The sequence below is a fragment of the Pieris napi genome, chromosome 19 (genome assembly GCF_905475465.1).
Source record: "Pieris napi chromosome 19, ilPieNapi1.2, whole genome shotgun sequence".
NCBI classification, from domain to species: domain Eukaryota; kingdom Metazoa; phylum Arthropoda; class Insecta; order Lepidoptera; family Pieridae; genus Pieris; species Pieris napi.
The window spans coordinates 9,325,228-9,348,822 of record NC_062252.1 but is presented as its reverse complement, the minus strand read 5'-3'; the positions used below and the strand labels follow the sequence as shown (position 1 = coordinate 9,348,822).

The 23,595-nt window shown below is 33.7% G+C and overlaps 2 protein-coding genes across 2 annotated transcripts; both read left to right on the top strand.

Annotated features, from left to right (window-relative positions):
* The first annotated feature begins 2,429 nt into the window (after positions 1 to 2,429).
* Positions 2,430 to 3,782, top strand: LOC125059083 (UDP-glycosyltransferase UGT5-like). The gene is made up of 3 exons (XM_047663284.1): positions 2,430 to 2,672; positions 2,782 to 3,001; positions 3,530 to 3,782. Exons 1-3 carry the CDS (start codon positions 2,525 to 2,527, stop codon positions 3,780 to 3,782), a joined length of 621 nt encoding a protein of 206 aa, XP_047519240.1. The 5' UTR covers positions 2,430 to 2,524.
* An 11,550-nt stretch (positions 3,783 to 15,332) lies between these two features.
* LOC125059082 (UDP-glycosyltransferase UGT5-like) lies at positions 15,333 to 16,688 on the top strand. The gene is made up of 3 exons (XM_047663283.1): positions 15,333 to 15,545; positions 15,655 to 15,874; positions 16,403 to 16,688. Exons 1-3 carry the CDS (start codon positions 15,398 to 15,400, stop codon positions 16,686 to 16,688), a joined length of 654 nt encoding a protein of 217 aa, XP_047519239.1. The 5' UTR covers positions 15,333 to 15,397.
* The last annotated feature ends 6,907 nt before the right edge of the window (positions 16,689 to 23,595 follow it).

Sequence of the window (23,595 nt, the reverse complement as noted above, 5' to 3'; positions counted from 1 at the left end):
CTGTGACCATGAAATATACGAAATAGGGGTGTTCAAAAAATTTGTACTAACAATCTCCTTATAAAGAAAAAATATAAATAATACAGGTAATATTACGAGGACTTTGTACACAGGTAAAATAACAAAGTTGCTTGGACAAATACATAGCAACGGCGTGAGAAACTCGCTAAAGAGAAGCAAATGCCCCCAAGTACTAGTCCAGAGTTCCGATGGGTGTGATTCAAGAAACTGGCTTCGAATCCTCGAACGTCATCCCGAACCTAGTTATAACTATATGATTTCTATCTATTTCTCCCACAGATTCCTTGTGATTTCTACCTACTTCCGCGGTTAAAGGAACTTCCCAGGGGCCTTAGATTTGATGACGTAGGAGTCGCCGCGGTACATGAGGTTTAGGAATTTAAGAGATGTTTAGTTACAGAAACAGATTTACAAAGTGTATAAGATAATTGCGTTGTACTAATTATGACTTTACTGAACCACCGCTATTAAATCTTGCTTACTGTGGTTCATATAAACGCCGTGTTTCATATATCTCATCAATATACAACTGTCCTATTAAGCTTAAAAATTGGTATAAGCCCTGATATGATGTAAGAATTGACATTAAGAAAATACGATTATCAAAGATATAAAAAACGTGATAAATGATGATAACGTTATAAAACTAACGTTAGAATATCTAATTAGAATACTCGCACTTATAAGAGCAATGTGGACTCGTGTTTTAATTAGTTTTTAATAATTTTTCAGAATGAGCAGGTTGATTTGAGTGTTTCTATTGTCAGTGCTAGTATCAATAAGTTATGGTTCTAGAATTTTGGCAGTGATTCCAACTGCGTCTATAAGTCATCAAGTAGTTTTCCGTCCTTTGACCCAAGAGCTAGCTAGGAGGGGTCATGAAGTCACCGTTATCACTCCAAATCCAGCGTTCACAACCGAAGACCGTCCGGAAAACTTGACAGAAATAGATGTGCACGATGTTACTTATTCGTATATGAAGCCAAATTTAGAGAAACTCAATGAAAGATTTGGAAGCAGAGAAACAATATTTAACGTCATAGAAGATTTGTCAACGATGATGGGAAAATTTGTGGAAATACAAGTTCAATCGGAACCAGTACAGACTCTGATCAATAATACAGATAAGGATTATTTTGATCTGTTACTCATTGAAGCATGTGGGAGGCAGTATATTTCGTTCTCACATTTATTTAATGCGCCTTGCATGCCATGTTGTTCTTGGAAGCTCGTTTGGTATGATGTTAGGTAATGCTGAGATTATTGGTGCTCCAAATCATCCATTTTTATATCCATCTTCTATACGTCAACGTTTATTTAATTTAACGTTTTGGGATAAGGTGTCCGAATTGTATACCCAGTATCGCCTAATGAATTTTTGGTATTCTCAAGAAACAAAGGAACGTGAAGTTTATGTTAAATATTTTGGTGAAGATATGCCAACATATGATGTATTATATAATAATGTTGACATGCTTTTTTTAAACATTCATCCATTATGGAGTAATAGACAACCTCTTCCACCGAATGTGGTTTCAATGTGGGGAATCCATAAAAATCCGGAAAAACCTCTTCCCAAGGTCAGTCATTGAATATATTTAAAAGCATAAATATGTAGTAGAAATAAGTGCTGCAAACTACATACAAGTTAGGTTTTTGTCAAATAATTGTTCAGCAACAAATATATAATTAAGAATTGTAGTGATTCAGGGACTTCAAAATCGTTTCATTAATTCACAGGCTATAAAGTAATTCTTTATGATATTGGTTTTGACCAAAGGGTAGCGTTGAACGAGAAGCATTGGATAATGTTTCAACACCGGACAATATTTAGAAATAATTTTCATTTATATAAACCTTAGTACCATTATGCAAATTGATAAAATCATGTAAATTGTATTAGTACGAGATCCGGCTGCAGGATTAGTGCGCTCATCTGTTATTTGCTAAAAACCAAATTTTTATGTATATTTATAATTAGGAGAATGTATATCTACCAAGGTGCCTATCAAAATTTGGCCGCTAGTATTTTTTATGAAATTATTTCGAATTGATTTTTGGGAAAACATTTCGTTCACTTGTTATCTAAATAAAATATCGTCTACATCACGGCAATTAACATAAAGATTTGAAAAAATCACGGGTGCCGTTGCTCACCTGGCCGCACTTCTTCGTAGACAGATGTAAACAGGTATGATTTCGATACATTTATACGTTTATATCGTACATTTATTAATTATAATTATATCAAATCGAAGCGAATTTTTTTCTATTATTTATGTTTTTGTTATCGCTCATTTTATTTTTTTCTTTGATTATAATTGTTTTGTGTATTTTTGTTAGTAATAAATGTTATGTCTACTTATGTTTAATATTATTAAATTAATATTAGTGTTATATGAAGCTGGATTTGTTCTTTTTGTTACAGGAGTTACAATCATTTTTAGATTCTTCTAAAAAGGGTGTGGTTTATTTAAGTTTCGGTTCAAATGTTCGCTCCTCAATGTTGCCAAAAGAAACAATACAGATGTTCCTAAATGTGTTTGCCAAATTACCTTATGAAGTCCTATGGAAATGGGAAACAAATGAACTTCCAGGAAAAACAGACAATGTTAAAACAGCTCAGTGGCTACCGAAATCGGATCTTTTAAGTGAGTAAACAGTATAAATGCCTAAAATCCAACTCACGTTTAACATATTATGGTTAGTAACGAATTAATTTAAGGGTAAACAATTAAAACACTAATACATAAATTACAGGGCATCCGAATATAAAATTATTTATAACGCAAGGAGGATTACAATCAACAGATGAAGCAATCACTGCCGGAGTACCACTTGTCGGCATACCAATGTTTGCTGACCAATGGTACAATGTTGAATTGTACGAATATCATCAAATTGGTCAGGCGCTTTATATGGAAACAATAACTGAAGAAAAACAATTACATGCTATACATACTGTCATTGATAATATAAGGTGGGTATTGGTTGGTGGTGGGTATTTGAAACTAAATTTCAGGTTAACTACCGAAAGAAAGGACTAAGGAAAAATAAACAAAAGCCAGAAACTCTCTTGCGAGCCTTCTGGCACAGTGAGTGTCTACTTTCTATGGGTGGCGGTATCACTCAACTTCAGATGAGACTCCTGCCCGTTTGCTCTATGAAAAAAATTTCTATCAGGATTTTGCTTCAATGGTTTCATAACAAAAAATGACGCCACTAATAAATTTCAAAAGACTTTTATTCATCTCACAATTGCACAATTAGACAATAAGGTACAGCCAAATTGATATATTGATAGAACAACGGATATTGATACTAATAGAAATTGACCAATCCAAATGTTTTGCAACCAACAATGTTTTAGGTTCCTGCAACTGTTTCAAACTCTCACATACTTTATGGACCTTTTTAATTCACAAATAGCCGGGGTTCGAAAATACTATGATTATGTTCATTGAGAATTGCAACACTTTCTATTTTCAATCTCTCAATTATCTTTCAGTTACAAAGAAAACGTAATAAAACTTCGTGAATTATTGAATGATCAACCAGAGAGTCCTCTAGAGAGATCAGTGTGGTGGATAGAATACGTCCTGAGGCATGGTGGGGCGAAGCATCTACGGGCACCGAATGCTAACATGTCCATGTACGAGTTCTATGAAATAGAATTTTTACTTAAATTAACGGCGCTGGTACTTTTATCCTGTGTAGTACTTATTGCAACTTTGTATTATATGTATTTAGGATTAATTTGAAGGCTGACCGCCGCGTGCGTCACAGTCACGTCGTACTCCGCTATAATAAATCATTAAAAATACAACAAACGAATATTCGCGAATTCGGAGTACAAAAAACTATAAAGTAGTGCTTATAGTATCAGTGCAAGTGATTGTGAAGGATTTATTAGACTAATTTCCGATATAAATCTAGTAAAACATACAAACATTTCAAAAGTGTAGCAAATGTTTAAAACTTGTAAATAGCATTAAAACGATTAAATAGTGCAATCCTGAAGAAAACTTTTAATAGTTCAAATATCGGATCGGTAATAAAGTGATAAATTGACTGTCTAAAAGAACAAAAATTCGTTATCGTTTTAAAGTGAAAGTGCCGTCAACAAGTGATTCATTATTCGAACAAAGAAGACAATGACTCATACCAGATCGATCTAACGAAACGGAGAATACGTACAGAGTATTCGCGAGTTACGACATGTGCACAGTTGCGCACTGAACAGAACGCTGCACGAAAAGTTTGAAACCAAGTTACCGTACGATCAAATCTCAGGACGGCCATATTATTATTTCTTATGATTTTGATATTTTTTTTTTTTCTTCTCTGTTTGGTACCAACATTGCAATTACTATAGCTCCGCAAAATATTTTTACAGAAGGAAAGAAATAAAAAGTAAAAAACAAATTTGATAGACAATCTTCACATTAACATTACACCCTTATCAAAAACAAGTGTGACTGTGTGGCACTAAAACCTAATCATCGCGTTATCCTCTGGCTTTTCACAGAAGACTGTAGGAAAAAAATAAAATTGGCAAAACACATAGTTAATTGCGCTTTATTATACACAAAATTCGTCCGGCTGTCTAGACGTAAATACATAGTGTAACGAAGCTCCGTATTCTACGAATAAACTGTGAATATACTGTGAACTCCGGTGTAAAAACATTTAAATTTCATACATATTGTGATAAACTATACTGCAACTAAAACATCCAAGTGCAAACTGTGTTATCAAGATAATTATTCAGTGGTTAAAAAGTGGAAAAAACTTTTGAGGTTACCTGCCAAACAAACCGAGTATAGACTATAGACACAATTTCAACAAAACTAAGGCGGGTCAGTACTACCAACATAATAGTCCTATTAAGCTGCGTTCACAATAATACGTGTCATTTCACGTAAGCGACAGCGGCAAAAATGGATAACCTTCAATCTTTTTTTGAACAAATGAAAATAGAAATGTCAAAACAAACCGATGACATTATGGCACGGATTGATGAAAAACTAGTTCCTTTTAGACTTGAAATGCAGGAATTAAAATCAGAAAATGAGAAATTAAAGGAAAAAATAAACAATCTTGAAAAATATAGAAGATACAACAACCTAATTTTATATGGAGTAAAAGAAACCGAAACATCGACTATCGACCTAATCGAAATAATCAAAAAGAAATTTGAACATGATTTAAACATTACTTTTGAAGATAGGGATGTGAACACGATCTATAGAATTGGCAAAAATAACACAAAAAACGGAAAAGAAAGGCCTATCCTCCTAACATTCGTGAACGCCTGGAAGAAAAACGAGATAGTGGTAAATAAAAAGAAATTGAAAAACTTGTATTTATCTGAAGACTACCCGAAAGAAATATTGGACATGAGAAAGAAACTACAACCAAAAGTGGAAGAGGAAAGGAAGAAGGGCAATTACGCATACATAAACTACGACAAGCTAATTATTAAACAGGGCAAACCAGGTAACGAAAAACGCAAAAGGGAAACATCAACCTCGCCTAACGCAATAGAGCACCCTCACAAACAACAACTGTCAACAAAAACAGCTCGGTTAAATGCATTCGACATAATGAGGAATAGAAGTAATTCCTTACCTTCTGCCAATGTGCCAACCGTTCAGAATCTATAGGATATTGCCATCAGCCACCGGAACAAAACATTAAACAGACGAGAACTAATAGATAAAAGAAACAAAACATTCCCCAATCCGACTTGTCATCGTGGGGAATCAGACTACAACCCTCCACCAAATAGAGAAATAGATCATGGTATGAAACAAACACTCAAAATCTGCAATTATAATGTAAAATCGCTAGGATCAATAGAACGATTCCTTGAATTGACTAATGCTCTAAAAAATATTAACTGGGACATTATAGGCCTTGCAGAAGTCCGAAAAATGGGATGTAAGATAGAAGAGCACAGCGACCTTATATTTTGCTATATTGGCGAAACTAAAGGACTATATGGAGTGGGATTCCTTATCAAGAAAATGTATAAAAATAACATCATCAACTTTATAGGAATCTCTGAAAGAGTAGCACTTCTACAAATGAAGTTTGATTGCTTCTCTTTTTCAATAATCCAAGCATATGCACCGACAGAGAGATCAACAGAAGAAGAAATTGAAAATTTTTACAAAGACATTGAATTTGCTCACACAAAGACAGAAGGGAAGGTCATTGTCATGGGAGATTTCAACGCGAAAATAGGATGTCCAAAAACAAACTACTATCCAGTAATGGGAAAATTTGGTTACGGAGTGCGGAATGATAGAGGGGAACGGCTCTTAATTTATGCTCATCAATACAAACTATCCATAATGAACTCATTTTTCAAAAAGAAAGCAAGCTCTAGATGGACATGGTTATCACCCGACCACAAAACTAAAAATGAAATAGATTTTATTATGATAACCCACAACAAACTTATAACTAATATTGAGGTACTTAACAAAGTTGAATTCTCTTCCGATCATAGATTAGTGAGAGCAACATTACTTTTGAGTAGTCCAGTAAAGAGCAGAAAAACCTATACAACACCAGCTAATATCCCCAAGACAGAAACAGAAATAAAGTGCTACATCGGAAATCTACAAAAACATACAGAAAATATAAAAACAGACAGCATTGATATCCAAACATACTACAATATCCTGGAAAAAGGCATAACAGAGAGCTTAAAATACAAAACCAATATGTATCCCCACCAACACAATATCTTCTCAAAAGACACAATGGAACTTTTAAAAAGGCGCACGGAACTACTACACACAAAGAACAAAACTAAAGATATGAAAACAGAACTAAGCAGAATATACAAAGAGACTAATAGATCAATCCGTAAGGACTACAACAACCACAGATACGAGATTATTACAAGGAACATTAAACATTTTAGAAGTGCCAAAAAAGCATACAAAGAACTAACTACACACAAGTCCTGGATTCAAAAACTTGAAAATAACTCACTAAAAACAAAATCCAGAAAAGATGTAATAAATCACGCTACTAACTTCTACAAAAACTTATATAGTAAACAAAATAACCCCGAAATCATATCGCAAACAACCCATACGAACACGACAGACCACATCAGACAAATTGAATACTCCGAAGTTTATGATCATATGAAAAAGCTGAAAGCCGAGAAGAGTCCCGGACCAGACGGAATATGCAATGAGGCACTTAAAATAGGAGCACCCATTTTAACATATCATTTTACGCGATTGTTCAATAAGATACTAGATGAAGAAAAGATACCAAAACAGTGGTGTACATCGGATATAATCCTTCTCTTCAAGAAAGGAAATCCCTTAGATATAGGGAATTACAGGCCCATAAGTCTGCTGGCAAGTATTTATAAACTATTTTCATCCATAATCTTAAAGAGAATATCTGACGATATTGATAAGCAGCAACCAAAAGAACAGGCAGGATTCAGATCAAGCTTCAGCACAATGGACCACATACAGACATTAGAACAAGTCATAGAAAAATACAGAGAATACAATAGACCTCTGTATGTGGCGTTCATTGACTATAGCAAAGCTTTTGATAGCATTAGTCACTGTGCAATCTGGAACGCTTTACAATATTCAAATATCAACCAGAAATACATCAATGTTTTGAAATATATCTATACAAAAAGCACGAGCAGAGTTAAATTAGAAACTAGAGGTGACGAAATAAACATAGAACGCGGAGTTAGACAAGGTGATCCTCTTTCCCCGAAGCTGTTTATAGCAGTCCTTGAAACTATCTTCCAAAAACTAGACTGGAAGAACAGCGGAGTGTACATAAACGGACAATACTTAAACAATCTGAGGTTCGCAGATGATATTGCTGTTATTGCTGAGACTGCAAAAGACTTAGACGAAATGATGAGATCACTGGACTGCGAAAGTTCCAAAATCGGCCTTGAAATGAATGTAAATAAAACGAAGATACTAACGAACAATCGGGAGCGCCAGATAGTGATAAAAGGTAATAATATAGAATACGTCAGGCAATACATATACTTGGGCAAACAAATTTCCTTCAAAACTTCAAATAACGAAGAAGAAGTGACAAGGAGAATCAACACAACTTGGAAGAAATTCTGGGCATTAAAAGAAATCTTAAAAGGCAATTACAGCTCACACATGAAAAGGACAATATTTGATACATGCCTGTTACCTTGCTTGCTGTATGGCTGCCAAACTTGGACCTTTACAAATAAAATAAAACAAAAATTAAAAGTAACCAAACAGCAATGGAAAGGAGTATGCTGAAAAATATAGAAGATACAACAACCTAATTTTATATGGAGTAAAAGAAACCGAAACATCGACTATCGACCTAATCGAAATAATCAAAAAGAAATTTGAACATGATTTAAACATTACTTTTGAAGATAGGGATGTGAACACGATCTATAGAATTGGCAAAAATAACACAAAAAACGGAAAAGAAAGGCCTATCCTCCTAACATTCGTGAACGCCTGGAAGAAAAACGAGATAGTGGTAAATAAAAAGAAATTGAAAAACTTGTATTTATCTGAAGACTACCCGAAAGAAATATTGGACATGAGAAAGAAACTACAACCAAAAGTGGAAGAGGAAAGGAAGAAGGGCAATTACGCATACATAAACTACGACAAGCTAATTATTAAACAGGGCAAACCAGGTAACGAAAAACGCAAAAGGGAAACATCAACCTCGCCTAACGCAATAGAGCACCCTCACAAACAACAACTGTCAACAAAAACAGCTCGGTTAAATGCATTCGACATAATGAGGAATAGAAGTAATTCCTTACCTTCTGCCAATGTGCCAACCGTTCAGAATCTATAGGATATTGCCATCAGCCACCGGAACAAAACATTAAACAGACGAGAACTAATAGATAAAAGAAACAAAACATTCCCCAATCCGACTTGTCATCGTGGGGAATCAGACTACAACCCTCCACCAAATAGAGAAATAGATCATGGTATGAAACAAACACTCAAAATCTGCAATTATAATGTAAAATCGCTAGGATCAATAGAACGATTCCTTGAATTGACTAATGCTCTAAAAAATATTAACTGGGACATTATAGGCCTTGCAGAAGTCCGAAAAATGGGATGTAAGATAGAAGAGCACAGCGACCTTATATTTTGCTATATTGGCGAAACTAAAGGACTATATGGAGTGGGATTCCTTATCAAGAAAATGTATAAAAATAACATCATCAACTTTATAGGAATCTCTGAAAGAGTAGCACTTCTACAAATGAAGTTTGATTGCTTCTCTTTTTCAATAATCCAAGCATATGCACCGACAGAGAGATCAACAGAAGAAGAAATTGAAAATTTTTACAAAGACATTGAATTTGCTCACACAAAGACAGAAGGGAAGGTCATTGTCATGGGAGATTTCAACGCGAAAATAGGATGTCCAAAAACAAACTACTATCCAGTAATGGGAAAATTTGGTTACGGAGTGCGGAATGATAGAGGGGAACGGCTCTTAATTTATGCTCATCAATACAAACTATCCATAATGAACTCATTTTTCAAAAAGAAAGCAAGCTCTAGATGGACATGGTTATCACCCGACCACAAAACTAAAAATGAAATAGATTTTATTATGATAACCCACAACAAACTTATAACTAATATTGAGGTACTTAACAAAGTTGAATTCTCTTCCGATCATAGATTAGTGAGAGCAACATTACTTTTGAGTAGTCCAGTAAAGAGCAGAAAAACCTATACAACACCAGCTAATATCCCCAAGACAGAAACAGAAATAAAGTGCTACATCGGAAATCTACAAAAACATACAGAAAATATAAAAACAGACAGCATTGATATCCAAACATACTACAATATCCTGGAAAAAGGCATAACAGAGAGCTTAAAATACAAAACCAATATGTATCCCCACCAACACAATATCTTCTCAAAAGACACAATGGAACTTTTAAAAAGGCGCACGGAACTACTACACACAAAGAACAAAACTAAAGATATGAAAACAGAACTAAGCAGAATATACAAAGAGACTAATAGATCAATCCGTAAGGACTACAACAACCACAGATACGAGATTATTACAAGGAACATTAAACATTTTAGAAGTGCCAAAAAAGCATACAAAGAACTAACTACACACAAGTCCTGGATTCAAAAACTTGAAAATAACTCACTAAAAACAAAATCCAGAAAAGATGTAATAAATCACGCTACTAACTTCTACAAAAACTTATATAGTAAACAAAATAACCCCGAAATCATATCGCAAACAACCCATACGAACACGACAGACCACATCAGACAAATTGAATACTCCGAAGTTTATGATCATATGAAAAAGCTGAAAGCCGAGAAGAGTCCCGGACCAGACGGAATATGCAATGAGGCACTTAAAATAGGAGCACCCATTTTAACATATCATTTTACGCGATTGTTCAATAAGATACTAGATGAAGAAAAGGTACCAAAACAGTGGTGTACATCGGATATAATCCTTCTCTTCAAGAAAGGAAATCCCTTAGATATAGGGAATTACAGGCCCATAAGTCTGCTGGCAAGTATTTATAAACTATTTTCATCCATAATCTTAAAGAGAATATCTGACGATATTGATAAGCAGCAACCAAAAGAACAGGCAGGATTCAGATCAAGCTTCAGCACAATGGACCACATACAGACATTAGAACAAGTCATAGAAAAATACAGAGAATACAATAGACCTCTGTATGTGGCGTTCATTGACTATAGCAAAGCTTTTGATAGCATTAGTCACTGTGCAATCTGGAACGCTTTACAATATTCAAATATCAACCAGAAATACATCAATGTTTTGAAATATATCTATACAAAAAGCACGAGCAGAGTTAAATTAGAAACTAGAGGTGACGAAATAAACATAGAACGCGGAGTTAGACAAGGTGATCCTCTTTCCCCGAAGCTGTTTATAGCAGTCCTTGAAACTATCTTCCAAAAACTAGACTGGAAGAACAGCGGAGTGTACATAAACGGACAATACTTAAACAATCTGAGGTTCGCAGATGATATTGCTGTTATTGCTGAGACTGCAAAAGACTTAGACGAAATGATGAGATCACTGGACTGCGAAAGTTCCAAAATCGGCCTTGAAATGAATGTAAATAAAACGAAGATACTAACGAACAATCGGGAGCGCCAGATAGTGATAAAAGGTAATAATATAGAATACGTCAGGCAATACATATACTTGGGCAAACAAATTTCCTTCAAAACTTCAAATAACGAAGAAGAAGTGACAAGGAGAATCAACACAACTTGGAAGAAATTCTGGGCATTAAAAGAAATCTTAAAAGGCAATTACAGCTCACACATGAAAAGGACAATATTTGATACATGCCTGTTACCTTGCTTGCTGTATGGCTGCCAAACTTGGACCTTTACAAATAAAATAAAACAAAAATTAAAAGTAACCAAACAGCAATGGAAAGGAGTATGCTGAAAAATATAGAAGATACAACAACCTAATTTTATATGGAGTAAAAGAAACCGAAACATCGACTATCGACCTAATCGAAATAATCAAAAAGAAATTTGAACATGATTTAAACATTACTTTTGAAGATAGGGATGTGAACACGATCTATAGAATTGGCAAAAATAACACAAAAAACGGAAAAGAAAGGCCTATCCTCCTAACATTCGTGAACGCCTGGAAGAAAAACGAGATAGTGGTAAATAAAAAGAAATTGAAAAACTTGTATTTATCTGAAGACTACCCGAAAGAAATATTGGACATGAGAAAGAAACTACAACCAAAAGTGGAAGAGGAAAGGAAGAAGGGCAATTACGCATACATAAACTACGACAAGCTAATTATTAAACAGGGCAAACCAGGTAACGAAAAACGCAAAAGGGAAACATCAACCTCGCCTAACGCAATAGAGCACCCTCACAAACAACAACTGTCAACAAAAACAGCTCGGTTAAATGCATTCGACATAATGAGGAATAGAAGTAATTCCTTACCTTCTGCCAATGTGCCAACCGTTCAGAATCTATAGGATATTGCCATCAGCCACCGGAACAAAACATTAAACAGACGAGAACTAATAGATAAAAGAAACAAAACATTCCCCAATCCGACTTGTCATCGTGGGGAATCAGACTACAACCCTCCACCAAATAGAGAAATAGATCATGGTATGAAACAAACACTCAAAATCTGCAATTATAATGTAAAATCGCTAGGATCAATAGAACGATTCCTTGAATTGACTAATGCTCTAAAAAATATTAACTGGGACATTATAGGCCTTGCAGAAGTCCGAACAATGGGATGTAAGATAGAAGAGCACAGCGACCTTATATTTTGCTATATTGGCGAAACTAAAGGACTATATGGAGTGGGATTCCTTATCAAGAAAATGTATAAAAATAACATCATCAACTTTATAGGAATCTCTGAAAGAGTAGCACTTCTACAAATGAAGTTTGATTGCTTCTCTTTTTCAATAATCCAAGCATATGCACCGACAGAGAGATCAACAGAAGAAGAAATTGAAAATTTTTACAAAGACATTGAATTTGCTCACACAAAGACAGAAGGGAAGGTCATTGTCATGGGAGATTTCAACGCGAAAATAGGATGTCCAAAAACAAACTACTATCCAGTAATGGGAAAATTTGGTTACGGAGTGCGGAATGATAGAGGGGAACGGCTCTTAATTTATGCTCATCAATACAAACTATCCATAATGAACTCATTTTTCAAAAAGAAAGCAAGCTCTAGATGGACATGGTTATCACCCGACCACAAAACTAAAAATGAAATAGATTTTATTATGATAACCCACAACAAACTTATAACTAATATTGAGGTACTTAACAAAGTTGAATTCTCTTCCGATCATAGATTAGTGAGAGCAACATTACTTTTGAGTAGTCCAGTAAAGAGCAGAAAAACCTATACAACACCAGCTAATATCCCCAAGACAGAAACAGAAATAAAGTGCTACATCGGAAATCTACAAAAACATACAGAAAATATAAAAACAGACAGCATTGATATCCAAACATACTACAATATCCTGGAAAAAGGCATAACAGAGAGCTTAAAATACAAAACCAATATGTATCCCCACCAACACAATATCTTCTCAAAAGACACAATGGAACTTTTAAAAAGGCGCACGGAACTACTACACACAAAGAACAAAACTAAAGATATGAAAACAGAACTAAGCAGAATATACAAAGAGACTAATAGATCAATCCGTAAGGACTACAACAACCACAGATACGAGATTATTACAAGGAACATTAAACATTTTAGAAGTGCCAAAAAAGCATACAAAGAACTAACTACACACAAGTCCTGGATTCAAAAACTTGAAAATAACTCACTAAAAACAAAATCCAGAAAAGATGTAATAAATCACGCTACTAACTTCTACAAAAACTTATATAGTAAACAAAATAACCCCGAAATCATATCGCAAACAACCCATACGAACACGACAGACCACATCAGACAAATTGAATACTCCGAAGTTTATGATCATATGAAAAAGCTGAAAGCCGAGAAGAGTCCCGGACCAGACGGAATATGCAATGAGGCACTTAAAATAGGAGCACCCATTTTAACATATCATTTTACGCGATTGTTCAATAAGATACTAGATGAAGAAAAGGTACCAAAACAGTGGTGTACATCGGATATAATCCTTCTCTTCAAGAAAGGAAATCCCTTAGATATAGGGAATTACAGGCCCATAAGTCTGCTGGCAAGTATTTATAAACTATTTTCATCCATAATCTTAAAGAGAATATCTGACGATATTGATAAGCAGCAACCAAAAGAACAGGCAGGATTCAGATCAAGCTTCAGCACAATGGACCACATACAGACATTAGAACAAGTCATAGAAAAATACAGAGAATACAATAGACCTCTGTATGTGGCGTTCATTGACTATAGCAAAGCTTTTGATAGCATTAGTCACTGTGCAATCTGGAACGCTTTACAATATTCAAATATCAACCAGAAATACATCAATGTTTTGAAATATATCTATACAAAAAGCACGAGCAGAGTTAAATTAGAAACTAGAGGTGACGAAATAAACATAGAACGCGGAGTTAGACAAGGTGATCCTCTTTCCCCGAAGCTGTTTATAGCAGTCCTTGAAACTATCTTCCAAAAACTAGACTGGAAGAACAGCGGAGTGTACATAAACGGACAATACTTAAACAATCTGAGGTTCGCAGATGATATTGCTGTTATTGCTGAGACTGCAAAAGACTTAGACGAAATGATGAGATCACTGGACTGCGAAAGTTCCAAAATCGGCCTTGAAATGAATGTAAATAAAACGAAGATACTAACGAACAATCGGGAGCGCCAGATAGTGATAAAAGGTAATAATATAGAATACGTCAGGCAATACATATACTTGGGCAAACAAATTTCCTTCAAAACTTCAAATAACGAAGAAGAAGTGACAAGGAGAATCAACACAACTTGGAAGAAATTCTGGGCATTAAAAGAAATCTTAAAAGGCAATTACAGCTCACACATGAAAAGGACAATATTTGATACATGCCTGTTACCTTGCTTGCTGTATGGCTGCCAAACTTGGACCTTTACAAATAAAATAAAACAAAAAATTAAAAGTAACCAAACAGCAATGGAAAGGAGTATGCTGAAAATTAGGAGAATACACAAAATTAGGAGCGAAGAAATTCGTCAAAAAACCAAATTAACTGATGCTCTCAGGCACGCACTCTTACTCAAATGGAGATGGGCAGGACTCATCTCACGATACCGAGACAGAAGATGGACCATTGAAACCACACGATGGAAAGGACCCATGGGGAAGAGAAATGTTGGTCGACAATTAAGACGGTGGGCTGATGATATAACACACGTCGCAGGAAACGACTGGATACAAATAGGCAGAGACAGGGAGTCATGGAAAAGGATGGAGGAGGCCTTTACCCAACAGGGATCCAAACCTTGTACATAAATAATAATACTAACGGTAATTATAAGTAACCATTTTAAATTTAAGCAATTAAGTACTAACAACATTGTAAAACATAAGCAAGTTTTGGAATAAATGGCTTTATTATTATTATTATTATTATTATCGCTCATTTTATTTTTTTCTTTGATTATAATTGTTTTGTGTATTTTTGTTAGTAATAAATGTTATGTCTACTTATGTTTAATATTATTAAATTAATATTAGTGTTATATGAAGCTGGATTTGTTCTTTTTGTTACAGGAGTTACAATAATTTTTAGATTCTTCTAAAAAGGGTGTGGTTTATTTAAGTTTCGGTTCAAATGTTCGCTCCTCAATGTTGCCAAAAGAAACAATACAGATGTTCCTAAATGTGTTTGCCAAATTACCTTATGAAGTCCTATGGAAATGGGAAACAAATGAACTTCCAGGAAAAACAGACAATGTTAAAACAGCTCAGTGGCTACCGAAATCGGATCTTTTAAGTGAGTAAACAGTATAAATGCCTAAAATCCAACTCACGTTTAACATATTATGGTTAGTAACGAATTAATTTAAGGGTAAACAATTAAAACACTAATACATAAATTACAGGGCATCCGAATATAAAATTATTTATAACGCAAGGAGGATTACAATCAACAGATGAAGCAATCACTGCCGGAGTACCACTTGTCGGCATACCAATGTTTGCTGACCAATGGTACAATGTTGAATTGTACGAATATCATCAAATTGGTCAGGCGCTTTATATGGAAACAATAACTGAAGAAAAACAATTACATGCTATACATACTGTCATTGATAATATAAGGTGGGTATTGGTTGGTGGTGGGTATTTGAAACTAAATTTCAGGTTAACTACCGAAAGAAAGGACTAAGGAAAAATAAACAAAAGCCAGAAACTCTCTTGCGAGCCTTCTGGCACAGTGAGTGTCTACTTTCTATGGGTGGCGGTATCACTCAACTTCAGATGAGACTCCTGCCCGTTTGCTCTATGAAAAAAATTTCTATCAGGATTTTGCTTCAATGGTTTCATAACAAAAAATGACGCCACTAATAAATTTCAAAAGACTTTTATTCATCTCACAATTGCACAATTAGACAATAAGGTACAGCCAAATTGATATATTGATAGAACAACGGATATTGATACTAATAGAAATTGACCAATCCAAATGTTTTGCAACCAACAATGTTTTAGGTTCCTGCAACTGTTTCAAACTCTCACATACTTTATGGACCTTTTTAATTCACAAATAGCCGGGGTTCGAAAATACTATGATTATGTTCATTGAGAATTGCAACACTTTCTATTTTCAATCTCTCAATTATCTTTCAGTTACAAAGAAAACGTAATAAAACTTCGTGAATTATTGAATGATCAACCAGAGAGTCCTCTAGAGAGATCAGTGTGGTGGATAGAATACGTCCTGAGGCATGGTGGGGCGAAGCATCTACGGGCACCGAATGCTAACATGTCCATGTACGAGTTCTATGAAATAGAATTTTTACTTAAATTAACGGCGCTGGTACTTTTATCCTGTGTAGTACTTATTGCAACTTTGTATTATATGTATTTAGGATTAATTTTAGGCTTACGTAAGCCTAAAATTAAATCTTTTTAAAATATATACTGTACAATCTCTTATAACTCGAATGTCAAGGAAAATGCAAAAAATGAAGATAACGTGTTTTCGAGTTTTAATGAAGTAAACTGTACACTAAAAAATCCGTAATCTTCTTTCGATTTTTTATGAATTAGTTTTATTGATTGCCGCGAACAAGGTAAAAACGATAGAAGCTCCGAACTTGATCATTCGTTTTGGATTTTATTGCTGTTATTTCGGGGAGTTCCAAGTTATACATCAATATAATTTACTAACTACGACTTACGGAGTCTCCTTTTTGAAATTTAAGTTATTGAGTATAAATACGTGTTATCAATACTTCTTACACGTACAGATAGAGAAAAAATAATTATTAGTTAGAATGTTTGCTGTAATAATTTAGTTTTAGTTCTAAATAACTCGTTGTGAATTGAGATATTTAACAGTGCCATTATTAATTTCAAACGAAGAGTTGTATTTACAACAAATAAACGCGGACATGAAATACGAATATGCTAATTTACGTCGTTTACTTAATTTATAATAACATTTAGTCACAAGTGAAGCGTTTAGCGTTTAATTATATTAATCACAATGTTAATTGCAAAACTCGTAGACTGCTAGACTGCTTGAAGTATGAGGAAGGTTTTTATGGAAAGAAAAATGTTAAAATATTAAAAACAATAAAAGTCGAAAAAAATTGTTTTATTAAGTACGTAGGTGGTTATTTTGGAAATTGTTCTGGTCGTTGGGTCTCAGGTATGCCGGTTTCCTCACGATCATTATCTTTTTCCATACTAGCCAGTGATGCGTACGTAGAAAGAAAAGTCCATTCTGCATACACAGAGTTTGATTCTCTAACGTCAGAATACAAGAGACGCATAAACCACAAGGCCAACACTGCCCTGTGTATACTTTAGCGTGTAGTTTAATCACAGGAAATTGTTTTAAAACACTAATTTAGATAATTAATGTATATTAATAAGTCTAATAATCAAATTAATAACAACTGATGCCTAATGGACTAACTATTGTTTTATTTTTTGTCTATTTATGGCCAGTACACATAAAAAAAGGAAAGAAAACAGTTATACAAATTTGACCAATAATACCAATATAAATATTACTAAAGGCCTAAAAAGCTTAATAACACAATGGCGATCCGGAAAAATATCAACATTGTTCGGGCCCTGCAGTCAATTGCACATTCTAGCCATTCAGTTTGGTGGAGCGGAGAACCCCAAATTAGAGCGCTTAGTGGAGAAACAAAAATAGCCTTTTTTGCAATGTCTCAGACCTGCCCTGCGATTCTGTAACTCACTTTTCGAACTCACACAGCGGTTTTCGCATCGGCGGTCGCTCTGAAATCAGTCGTGAAGCAGTCATTTTATGATTTGGCATTCTGATAAACTACAAGCTCCCACCTTTTCAAAATGACAAATCATTAAATGATCCGGATCAAAAAAAGCATTTTTTTATTTTATATTACAGAAAACTATGGATCGTCATAGGAAATTTTGTTATAAATAATCATTCAAATCTAGATATCAGCTCATGCTGGGTTTGGTCGCCGTTTTGGATTTCTACAGTCCTCAAATAATATTAAAATTTCTATCCAGAATTGTCACTACTTTGATACATGTAGTGAAATTGAGCTATCGGCAATTATTCTCCTGAAACAGAGTCTAATGCTCTTTATAATATAATCTAGAGTAGAGTTTTTTAACTATAGAAGTTATATATTATATATATATTTTTAAAGTAAATCCTCTGTAGTGTATTGACTAAATAAAGTGTTGCTTGGTTGTCTCATGCGCCTACGTCACTTGTCAGACAGTCAGTCGTAATCTGACACCCGAACGGAGCGGTTGTGTGTAGGACGTTTGTACAAGTGTTGTGGTGTTGGTGAGCCGTAAAACACTCCAAGAAGCAGGACATTACATGTGGCGACGAGGAAAAAAGTGAGTACACATAAGTAAGAAAAAAAAAAAAAGGGAAAGATACGGTGCACTAAACAAGTGACGTCATTCCCAGAGTACTTTGCCTATAATTTACTATGACCCGGTTGTTTTAATCATTAGCTATTGATAGCAGAAACAGTTGCATCTTGACTTCTGAACGAATGTAGATAATTTTATTGTTGACGGGAAATATGAACAGCACTTAGCACCTACCTACATAGTGATAGAAATATATTGTACTAGTAGACCGGCCAAGCGTTGCTGTGGCTAAGGTTTTCGTTATATTACAAAGTAGTAAACTATTCAAGGGAAACGGTAGGAGAACACCAGTCATGGGGACCACCATGCTTTATGGTGGTTATGCCTTTAAATTGTAGAAACGTTGAAAGAATTATATGAAACGTTGGTACTTTTAACACAGCGCCATCTGTTAGAATGGTGACTATTAAATAAGAAACAAATATTTTGCAATAAAATAATATTGCGGGTATAAATTGAGATGTATCCTATCTTTTAAGTTAGATCAAACTGCACACGGTGTGCAAATTTGAATGATATCGGTTCGGTAGTTTAGGAGTCCATAGCGGACAAACAATGTGACCAGTAATTTATATATACTAAGATTATGCTTGTGTTTAGTGATGTTTCTATTTGTCTACAAAAAAAAATAAAAAAAATAATAATAAAAATAATAGCAAGGTTTATTTACAACCGTTGACCGTTAAATCGGTAGGTACCTGTCTACCTAACTAACGCAGATTTAACAAAGACCCTAAATTGGATCTGGTTCACTAAATTAATTAAAACTATGTGGTTGTGATTAATACTGTAAAATAAAAGGGAGTATCTACTCAAAGCAGTTGGAACCCAACTGATCATTAAATTGATACCTGTAAATCAAAATAAAAGCAGACTAAAAGTCTGATCATTAAATTGATATCTGTAAATAAAAATAAAAGCAGACTATAAGTCTGATCATTAAATTGATACCTGTATATACAAATAAAAGCAGACTATAAGTCTGATCATTAAATTGATACCTGTATATACAAATAAAAGCAGACTATAAGTCTGATCATTAAATTGATATCTGTAAATAAAAATAAAAGCAGACTATAAGTCTGATTATTAAATTGATACCTGTATATACAAATAAAAGCAGACTTAAAGTCTGATCATTAAATTGATGCCAGTAAATAAAAATAGAAGCAGACTAAAAGTCTGATCATTAAATTGATACCTGTATATACAAATAAAAGCAGACTTAAAGTCTGATCATTAAATTGATGCCAGTAAATAAAAATAGAAGCAGACTAAAAGTCTGATCATTAAATTGATACCTGTAAATCTAAATAAAAGCAGACTAAAAGTCTGATCATTAAATTGATATCTGTAAATAAAAATAAAAGCAGACTAAAAGTCTGATCATTTAATTGATATCTGTAAATAAAAATAAAAGCAGACTATAAGTCTGATCATTAAATTGATACCTGTATATACAAATAAAAGCAGACTATAAGTCTGATCATTAAATTGATACCTGTATATACAAATAAAAGCAGACTATAAGTCTGATCATTAAATTGATATCTGTAAATAAAAATAAAAGCAGACTATAAGTCTGATTATTAAATTGATACCTGTATATACAAATAAAAGCAGACTTAAAGTCTGATCATTAAATTGATGCCAGTAAATAAAAATAGAAGCAGACTAAAAGTCTGATCATTAAATTGATACCTGTATATACAAATAAAAGCAGACTTAAAGTCTGATCATTAAATTGATGCCAGTAAATAAAAATAGAAGCAGACTAAAAGTCTGATCATTAAATTGATACCTGTAAATCTAAATAAAAGCAGACTAAAAGTCTGATCATTAAATTGATATCTGTAAATAAAAATAAAAGCAGACTAAAAGTCTGATCATTAAATTGATACCTGTAAATAAAAATAAAAGCAGACTAAAAGTCTGATCATTAAATTGATGCCAGTTAATCAAAATAAAAGCAGACTAAAAGTCTGATCATTAAATTGATATCTTGTAAATCTAAATAAAAGCAGACTAAAAGTCTGATCATTAAATTGATATCTGTAAATAAAAATAAAAGCAGACTAAAAGTCTGATCATTAAATTGATATCTGTAAATAAAAATAAAAGCAGACTATAAGTCTGATCATTAAATTGATACCTGTATATACAAATAAAAGCAGACTATAAGTCCGATCATTAAATTGATACCTGTATATACAAATAAAAGCAGACTATAAGTCTGATCATTAAATTGATATCTGTAAATAAAAATAAAAGCAGACTATAAGTCTGATTATTAAATTGATACCTGTATATACAAATAAAAGCAGACTTAAAGTCTGATCATTAAATTGATGCCAGTAAATAAAAATAGAAGCAGACTAAAAGTCTGATCATTAAATTGATACCTGTATATACAAATAAAAGCAGACTTAAAGTCTGATCATTAAATTGATGCCAGTAAATAAAAATAGAAGCAGACTAAAAGTCTGATCATTAAATTGATACCTGTAAATCTAAATAAAAGCAGACTAAAAGTCTGATCATTAAATTGATATCTGTAAATAAAAATAAAAGCAGACTAAAAGTCTGATCATTAAATTGATATCTGTAAATAAAAATAAAAGCAGACTAAAAGTCTGATCATTAAATTGATACCTGTAAATAAAAATAAAAGCAGACTAAAAGTCTGGTCATTAAATTGATGCCAGTTAATCAAAATAAAAGCAGACTAAAAGTCTGATTATTAAATTGATATCTTGTAAATAAAAATAAAAGCAGACTAAAAGTCTGATCATTAAATTGATACCTGTAAATAAAAATAAATGCAGACTAAAAATCTGATCATTAAATAGATGCCAGTAAATAGAAATAAAAGCAGACTAAAAGTCTGATCATTAAATTGATACCAGTAAATAAAAATAAAAGCAGATTAAAAGTCTGATCATTAAATTGATACCAGTAAATAAAAACAAAAGCAGATTAAAGGTCTGATCATTAAATTGATACCAGTAAATAAAAACAAAAGCAGATTAAAAGACTGATCATAAATTGATACCAGTAAATTAAAACAAAAAGCAGATTAAAAGTCTGATCATTAAATTGATACCAGTAAATAAAAACAAAAGCAGATTAAAAGTCTGATCATTAAATTGATACCAGTAAATAACAACAAAAGCAGATTAAAAGTCTGATCATTAAATTGATAACAATAAATAAAATAAAAGCTTTACAATAAAATTATTATTGTACGTTAGTGGGTACTAACTTAGCAGATTAAAAATCTGATAATTCAATTTATACGTTTGTTGGTATGAACGGCTTAAGTAGCTTTATGCGGATAAAAATATAATCCGATCATTAAATTGATACGAGATGGAATCATCTGAGATCAAATCTAACTGCAGATACATAGATATCTGAATCATTAAATTGATAATTCCTGGTCGCCCCAAAGATGTCACTCCTTTCACTGGAAAAGCTCGACTGTAACGGTAAATCTACCTCAATGGGTGCACGATGGGAGCGATGGAAACGAGCACTATTCATTTACCTCGAAGCGTCTAACATTGACGAAGACGTAAAGAAAAGGGCCTCTCTTCTACATTTCGGCGGGCTAGACTTACAGGAAGTGTTTTACAACATTCCTGGAGCTGATGTCGAACCAACTGAAGGCAAAGACGTGTTTGAAGTAGCAATATCTAAACTTGATGCCTACTTTGCACCAAAACAGAACAAAGTATACGAGAGACATATATTCAGGCTCCTTAAAAAAGAACCTGACGAAAGAATTGAAATTTGTGGTGAGACTGGGAAAACAAGCTGATAAATGTCAGTTTGCCGACAGAGATGAAAACATTATCGACCAAATAACGAAAAAATGTTATCTACCCGAACTGAGAAAAACGATATCCCAGATTGGGGATGAAATTACATTAGAGCAAGTAATCACCGAAGCAAATACCCTTCGTTATTAAACAATTAGACGAGTTTAAAAACCCACTGAAATCAAATGAGAATCAAGAAGTAAACAGAATGGATAGTAAATTTAAAAGGAACTTTGAAAAAAAAGAATTTTGTACATGGATTCGGTAGATGTGGTAAACCTAGACATGCTGGAAATGATGCAAAATGCTCAGCAAGGAATAAAGAATGCCTAAAGTGTGGTCTTATGGGGCATTTCAGACAATACTACCGAACGAAACAGACGTTGAAGCGAAAAGTGGAAATATTATAATAATATAGACATGAACAAAAGAAAGGTCGTTTCGACAGGAAGAAGAACTTAAACATAGGGATATTATAGAGCCGATAGTGGGTTCTTCTAAATGGGTGTCTCCTGTAGTGCCGGTGCTGAAAGGAAATGGAGCCATTGTACGAGAAAATTACCCATTGCCGACGATGGACAAGTTGCTACCTAAAATAAAAAATGCAAGTATTTACGAAATTGGATATTAAAGACGCATTTCACCAACTTGAAATAGATCCTGCTTCAAGAAACAACCACCTTTATAACCAGTAAAGGCTTATTCAGATACAAGAGACTCATGTTTGGCATATCATGTAACCGAAAACTGGGGACCAGAACAAAAGGGCTATTTTAAGTCGTTGAAGGAAATCATGACAAATATTCCTAGCTTAGGGTATTATAATGTTAGCGATCGTACGATTGTCATAGCAGATGCTAGTCCTGTGGATTTAGGTGGAGTTTTAGTTCAAACTAATTCCAAAGGTGAGCTCAGGATTATTGCATATGGCCACAAAAATCTGACTGACTGTGAACGCCGCTATTGCCAGACAGAAAAAGAAGCGTTAATTCTCGTGTGGGCGGTGGAACATTTCCACATATTCCTTTATTGTAAAAGATTTGAACTTATAAGAGATCACAAGCCGTTGGAGGTAATATTTGGTCCTAATTCTAAACCATATGC

Coding starts and splice junctions, on each gene's coding strand:
- LOC125059082 (XM_047663283.1), top strand. CDS start 15,398: ATGTTGCCAAAAGAAACAATACAGATGTTCCTAAATGTGTTTGCCAAA. Junction 15,546..15,654: donor ACCGAAATCGGATCTTTTAA/GTGAGTAAACAG, acceptor CATAAATTACAG/GGCATCCGAATATAAAATTA. Junction 15,875..16,402: donor ACTGTCATTGATAATATAAG/GTGGGTATTGGT, acceptor ATTATCTTTCAG/TTACAAAGAAAACGTAATAA.
- LOC125059083 (XM_047663284.1), top strand. CDS start 2,525: ATGTTGCCAAAAGAAACAATACAGATGTTCCTAAATGTGTTTGCCAAA. Junction 2,673..2,781: donor ACCGAAATCGGATCTTTTAA/GTGAGTAAACAG, acceptor CATAAATTACAG/GGCATCCGAATATAAAATTA. Junction 3,002..3,529: donor ACTGTCATTGATAATATAAG/GTGGGTATTGGT, acceptor ATTATCTTTCAG/TTACAAAGAAAACGTAATAA.